The following is a 6,705-nucleotide window of genomic DNA, read 5'->3' as shown; positions in this document are numbered from 1 at the left end:
GTGTGTGTGTGTGTGTGTGTGTGTGTGTGTGTGTGTGTGTGTGTGTGTGTGTGTGTGTGTGCGTGTGTGTGCGTGCTTTGTTTGTTTTGCTTATAGTCAATATGTCTCATGTACAGCTGCTTTGTAACAATGAAAATTGTAAAAAGCGCCATATAAATAAAGTTGAGAGTATTAATGTGATGTGCGGAATCTGCGTAAACCAAATTTCCTAAGGGATGAATAAACTACTACTAGAACAACTTATTTTATAATGGATTTATAATATTTTTTTGTTTATTGATTGTATTACATTAAACTAAAACTAATGAACAGTTATGGGTTCTTTGCAAAGGTCTACCGTAAGTTAGGTTTGGGGCACATAACACTTGATTATGTTGTTTCTGCTGAAAGCGTCTATTAGGAGTTAAGAACGGCATGATTTTATTCTACGGCATCCCTGTGAAGACATGTAGTGAATATTTGTCTTTCATCATAATGTAATAACTATTTATTTTGTCTGATGTTATTTTTAATGGGTCTCAGATGTTTTTTTTGTTGTTGTTTGTTTGTTCTATATGGGGCTCATTAAATTTGTGTTGTCATAGCAACGGTTGTCTGTGCATCATAATATCTGAGGTTGTTTCAGAGGCTGAAGTGGTTCGCTGTGGGTGGCGTGTTTACAGTTAAAAACACTCAAATGTCTTTATATTGTGGTTGAGCATCAGTATAAAAACACGCGTGTGCAGCTGAAAATCACATGAAGACATGATTTCTGAATAGAACATCAAAGACAGAAGTGGATTTATAAATAGTGTGTCTGTGGCTTGACGTTTAATGAGTGATGTCAGTGATCAGCTGTGAGAATATGACGTGTGGTTTGTCTGTTTATTTCTTTTCTTCTGGGTGTGGAATCCCTCCTGAACTTCAGAGAGAGATCCTGACGGACTCTCGCCCTCGACTGCTTTACTGAGGTTTACAGTCTGTTGCTATGTGGTTGTTAGGGTGTTTCCAGTATCTAATAATGTTTTACAGAAAGACACATGATCATAGTAATATTATCACTGAGAGATTTCAGACAGACCTCGTTTTATGAGTACACTTTATAAAATGATTCAAGTTACATAAACCAGGAATAAAGTTTCTCTCTCTGAATCTCTATCGCTGTGTGTGTGCACTGTGTGTGCCTCTCTCTCTCTCTCTCTCTCTCTCTCTCTCTCTCTCTCTCTCTCTCTCTCTCTCTCTCTCTCTCTCCCCCTCTCTCTGCTCATCTTCTCGTCTTCTCTCGTCTCTCCTCTCTCTCTCTCGTGTCTCTCTCTCTCTGAATCTCTCTCGCTTGGTGCACTGGTGCTCTCTTCTCTGCTCTCTCTCTCTCTCTCTCTCTCCTCTCTCTCTCTCTCTCTCTCTCTCTCTCTCCTCTCTCTCTCTTCTCTTCTCTCTCTCCTCTCTCTCTCTCTCTCTCTCTCTCTCTCTTCTCTTCTCTCCTCTCTCTCTCTCTCTGTCTCTTCTCTCTCTGTCTCTCTCTCTCTCTCTCTCTCTCTCTCGTCTCTCTCTCTCTTCTCTCTCTTCTCTCGTCTCTCCTCTCTGCTCTCTCTTCGTCTTCTTCTCTCTTCTCTCTGTCTCTCTCGTCTTCTCTGTCTCTCCTCCCTCTCTGCCCTCTCTCTCTCCTTCTCTCTCTCTCTCTCTCTCTCTCTCTCACTCAGTGTATGTGTCTCACTTTCTCTGGCTCTTGTCTGAACGCATACGAGTCTGTTTGTCAGGTGAGTTTGAAGTTTTTCTGTATTCATCACATTGATTTAATGTTGTTTTATTGTTCACAGACAATTTTCTGTGTTTTGCTCCTTTTCAAAAATGGATTATTTCAGTCATTAATCTGAGTTTATGGTTGTTTGTCTGGTTGGGTTACAGTGATTTTACTGTGCTGTACTAGTATAGAATTGTGTGTTTGTGTTGTCAGCGCACCCCTCTGCACCCATCTTGTTATCTTAAGCTAGGACTATGCCTGATTTAAATGAGGATATTTAAGTCGCTTATGTAAAATGCCTCAGAAGAAAACATCACTGGTTTGCATCTTGACACAAAACAAGCCGGGCTTTAGTTCATACATCAGGTGATTGTAAGTGCTTTTTCTTCTCTTTTGGATCTCGGAACTTAGAAGATGGAGATGATTGTTCAGCTGATGGTTCTCGGTGTCCTGGTGTCTCCGCTTACACTCGCGCTCCCAGGTTTTCAGGTGCGTCTGGTGGGCGGGAGGAGTAATCTGGAGGGTCGTGTGGAGGTCTTTCATGACGGCGTGTGGGGATCCGTGTGTGATGATGAGGTGAACATTAATGTTCCTCACGTCGTGTGTCGTGAGCTGGGTTTCTCTCGCGGGGTCACGTGGGCTCACAGCGCTGAGTTCGGTCAGGGTCACGGTAAGAGTGCTTTAATGATACAAATACCAACATTATCTCATCTTTTTACGCATCATCTGTTCCGTTAACGATGGTTTTGTCTGTAGGTCCCATCTGGTTGGATAATGTCTTATGTCTGGGCACCGAGAGCTCTTTGTCAGACTGTCGATCGAACGGTTGGGGTGTGAGCGATTGTACCCACGCAGAAGATCTGGGTGTCATTTGCAGTTCAGACCAACCCCAGCAGGGTGACATCCCGCGGTATCATGATTCAGCCCCACCTCAGACCTCAAACCCCATCCCACCCGTCCAGCGGCCCGCCGCCTCTGCCCGCTCGCGAGGCCATGAAATCGCCCTCCGGCGCAGCAGTCAGGGCCCGTCCTCGCCCCATATACACGGCCATCGCATTCAACTGCGCAGGAACGGGCAGGAAAGCGCCGCCGTGACCCGCGGATATGAGAACTCTCTGCCCAGAGGACATCAGCTGCCGGATTTTCTGCACAACAGGGCGGCATATAGACGGACAACAGAAGTGATCCCTCCACCGGCCGGTCAGAGTGCTCGACATCACGAGACACCGGCACACCCAACTCAACCTCAGACTGTGGACAGTAACAGGATGGATGTGGACTTCAGTGACCTTGATGAACAGGTTGGACGGGGGATTATACATAGTAATAATGTCAGAATAAACGTGTGCACATGTACAGTTTCATGTATAGTTTGATTTTCCTCTTGAAGACTGCTGCAGGGATCAGACTGGATGACGTGCGTCTACGAGCCGTTCTGTCCAGCGCTGAAGACTCTGATATGATAACAGAGGGTGTGGTGGAAGTGAAGCATGCTGGGAAATGGAGACAGGTGTGCAGTTTGGGCTGGGATCACAGCAGCAGTACGGTGGTTTGTGGAATGCTGGGATTTCCTTCAGCTGGACATTTGGACACGCGTGTGTATCGGTGAGTCATTTGGTGTTTTATGACAATCAGATGTTGAGAAATGATGGCAGAAATGGTGTGTGCGTGTGTGTGTGTGTTCAGGGAGCAATAATGTCATACAGGAGCAATAATACAACAGGTGCTAATACAAAGTTACTAGTTTCAACAAAAGCCAGACCAATACCAGTTGAGAGGAAGAGAGAAGGTTAGTTTTTTTTTCTGTGAAGTGTTCACAGAAGAGATGGGTTTGAAGTCGTCTTTTGAGTGTTGTGAGAGATGTGGTTGACCGGACCGAGTTTGGAAGAGTGTTCCACCAGGAAGGAGTTGTGAAGGACAAAGAGCGGGAAAGCGATTTACCGCCCTTACGAGAAGGCAATACAAGACGCCGCTGGTTTGCTGAACGCAGGGATCTTGATGGGGTGTAGGAGGGTGTGAAACTATGCCGGTGCAGATCCAGTGATAGTCCTGTAGGCAAGCATTAGTGACTTAAATCTGATACGGGCGTCATCCGGTAGCCAGTGGAGAGAGCTGAAAAGGGACGTCGCATGAGCCCTTTTGGGCTGTTGGAAGACGAGGCGTGCTGCTGCGTACCGAACCAGCTGGAGTTGCCCGATAGCCTTTGCAGTAAGACCAGCAAGGAGAGCATCGCAGTAGTCCAACCTTGAGATTACCGGGGCCTGGACAAGGAGTCGTGCCGCATGCTCAGTGAGATAGGGTCTAACCTTTCTCACGTAGAATAAGGCATATCGGCATGACCGCGTTGTCTTTGCAATGTGATCGTTGAAGGACAGCTGTCCATCAAATATGACTCCGAGGTTCCTGGCTGTTTTGGAAGGAGCGATTGTGGTATTGCCAAGTTGGATGGTGAGGTCGCGTTGCACCGTGGGGTGTGCCGGAAACACTTTCCTTTTCTTTTCTAGTCACAACAAGACAACAGCTGATGTGAATATCATGACTGTAATATTCAGAGGCCATCTCACCTCTATTCTCTCAAGAACTGATGTCATGTCACTGTCTCACCTCACACACACTGAGTGATTAGTTTCTGTCTGTAGGTTCATGACTCCACCCATGTGACTCAATAGTTTCTCTCTGTTGTTTCACTTCAACTGATTCATTGTGAGAGAAAATATATTTTTGATGTGATGCGGTGCAGTAATGCTTGTACCTGTCACACATACTAATGTTGCAAATGTAGTTGGAAGAAACACACAGCTTTTGGTTTATTTTCTCACAGAGAATCTTGTTGGATTTCTTCTGGATCGTCCAAATCTTAATTGTTTCAGATTTTATTGAAGAGTTTATTGATCATTGTATGATCTTAATCTGTTTCTGTTCTGACGATTGATGTATTCCCTGAATTTACTGAGAAGCTGTTAGCTGTGGATCCTTTTCAATCATATGTTCATGCATCTGAAGGTTTTTTCATTCTTCCGCTGAAGCAAACACACTCCTTCATTCTTTGTGGGATTTTGTGTAAATATTGTGATTTGGGGGATTCCAGACAGATATTAGACAAGCGTGTGGTTTTCCTCAGAAAGTAAACATGAGAAAGAATATTCCTGCTGGTTTTACAGCCATTTTGGACCAAACAACGGCCGGTTTCACCTCCTCTTCATGCATGTCCTCCACATGAAGCTGTGCTCGGCTGAAGCCTGACATATATGTGTAGAAAAAGAAAAGAAGACTGGAGAACATTGGGATCTCTTTGTGTTTGTCTGAGGACCACAAAACCAGCAGAAAGTCGTCAGGGTGTTTATTTGAAATGGACCTCTGGCAGCATATGTGAGATCCTCTGTCATCTAACTGCAAACTCTTCATATAGACACATGAAACACAAACATGACATTTGGTTCCTAGACGTCTGCTTATTGAGTTTCAAATGTTTCTGTTGTTTGATGGTTTGTGTTTCTTCCTCCTGTACAGGAAACTGTGGGAATCAAAGAGGGAGGACTCAGCCACACGGTAACGTTTCATTTAGAGTTTATTTTGAGCGGATGAGTTTGAGACGTCCGTCTGTATTCTGTCCGTGTGTGTGTGCCTGCAGGTCTGCGGTCGGTAAGAAGAGTTTTTGGGTGGAGAGGGTTCGGTGTTCAGGGACGGAGGTTTCGTTGGCACGGTGTCACGTTCGTCTCTCTGTCCCGCGCACTGACGTTCCCTGCAGCGGTGGCATGCATGCGGTGGTGCGCTGCATACCCGGACCTCAGTTCTCCAGATTCTCCGCCTCTGGCCAGCCACAAGCCCCGCCCACTCTGAATGTAAAAACCCAAACATTCGCATTCAGTGATCTTCATAATCCGATGAATCCGCTCATGCTCTAACATCTATGTGAGATGTCTCAGAGTGCATACATGTGTTTCGTGCAGGTGGCGGTGCGTCTGAAAGCGGGGGCTCGTGTGGGCGAGGGTCGGGTGGAGGTGCTCAGAGAGGGCAAATGGGGTACGGTGTGTGATCATCTGTGGGATGTGTCTGCAGCCAGTGTGGTGTGTAGAGAACTAGGCTTCGGCTCGGCCAGAGACGCTCTCAGAGGAGCACACACGGGTCAAGGTCACTCCTGCACACATGGACATCTTTTTGAACTCAAACCAGACATCAATTTCTTTGAATCATTCAGTTTAATCTTTGACATGGTTCATATCAAGATTATATTTCCACGGAATGTTCTTTATGTATGTGATCATTTTATGCAGAAAATGACTTTTCACAGGCAGCGTCACATTTATAAAAACTAATCCTGTTGTGTGATTCATGGAGATTGTGATGTAGCCTAAACAGACTCTCTGGAGGCGTTGTGCGTGCGTCTGATCTGATCGGATCTTTCCTGATCCCTCATCACTCCACCGGAAACTCATTTAAGATCAAAGCAGAAGACCTCGTGCCTTTTCCTTCGGTTCACTTTCCGTTTTTTGTGCTCTCGATTTTCATTTCCAATCAGCTGCAGAACACAAGGAACCCGCATGAGAGTCTGACGTGTGTTCTGCGGCTGATTCAGGTGAATTACACCTCAGCTTGATGACAGTGTGGGGTGATGGGTAGCGTCTCTCGTGATGACATCATAACCTAACTACACAAATTACAGGGAGATGTGTCTATACATACACAAGTTTCCAGGCCGCTGCTATTTTCATCTATTAAATGAGTGTCGTTTGAAAAACCGTCCACATCACAGGCACGTCTGCACCGCATGCATCTGCGCAGGTTTGTCTTGTGATCTGGCCAGTTGCTGGCTTTTCTGCCAAACACAACTGTAAACACAAACACAACTGTATGAAGAAGTATTTCTAGCCGGTGAACCGAAGGCGGTGCAAAAGAGAGACACAGATGTTAAGATGTGGAACATCAAACACACACACACACACACACACACACACACACACACACACACACACACACACACACAC

The 6,705-nt window shown here is 45.6% G+C and overlaps 2 protein-coding genes across 2 annotated transcripts in view; both read left to right on the top strand.

Moving 5' to 3' along the window:
* Window positions 1-6,705, top strand: part of LOC130571126 (uncharacterized) — a 155,984-nt gene that overhangs the window by 101,658 nt on the left and 47,621 nt on the right. The gene's annotated exons all lie outside the window — the stretch shown is intronic.
* Window positions 1,652-6,705, top strand: part of LOC130571672 (lysyl oxidase homolog 4) — an 11,419-nt gene continuing 6,365 nt past the window's right edge. Inside the window, exons 1-8 of the mRNA XM_057362793.1 lie at window positions 1,652-1,736; window positions 2,132-2,390; window positions 2,477-3,021; window positions 3,111-3,325; window positions 5,231-5,269; window positions 5,352-5,562; window positions 5,671-5,934; window positions 6,240-6,296. Of these exons, the coding sequence (XP_057218776.1) occupies window positions 1,683-1,736; window positions 2,132-2,390; window positions 2,477-3,021; window positions 3,111-3,325; window positions 5,231-5,269; window positions 5,352-5,562; window positions 5,671-5,934; window positions 6,240-6,296 (1,644 nt within the window). The 5' untranslated portion in view covers window positions 1,652-1,682. The remainder of the gene's footprint in view (window positions 1,737-2,131; window positions 2,391-2,476; window positions 3,022-3,110; window positions 3,326-5,230; window positions 5,270-5,351; window positions 5,563-5,670; window positions 5,935-6,239; window positions 6,297-6,705) is intronic.

Source organism: Triplophysa rosa, linkage group LG20 (genome assembly GCF_024868665.1).
Source record: "Triplophysa rosa linkage group LG20, Trosa_1v2, whole genome shotgun sequence".
In the NCBI taxonomy this organism is placed as follows: Eukaryota; Metazoa; Chordata; class Actinopteri; order Cypriniformes; family Nemacheilidae; genus Triplophysa; species Triplophysa rosa.
The sequence above is the reverse complement of the archived record's forward strand: the minus strand, read 5'-3'. Positions and strand labels throughout refer to the sequence as shown.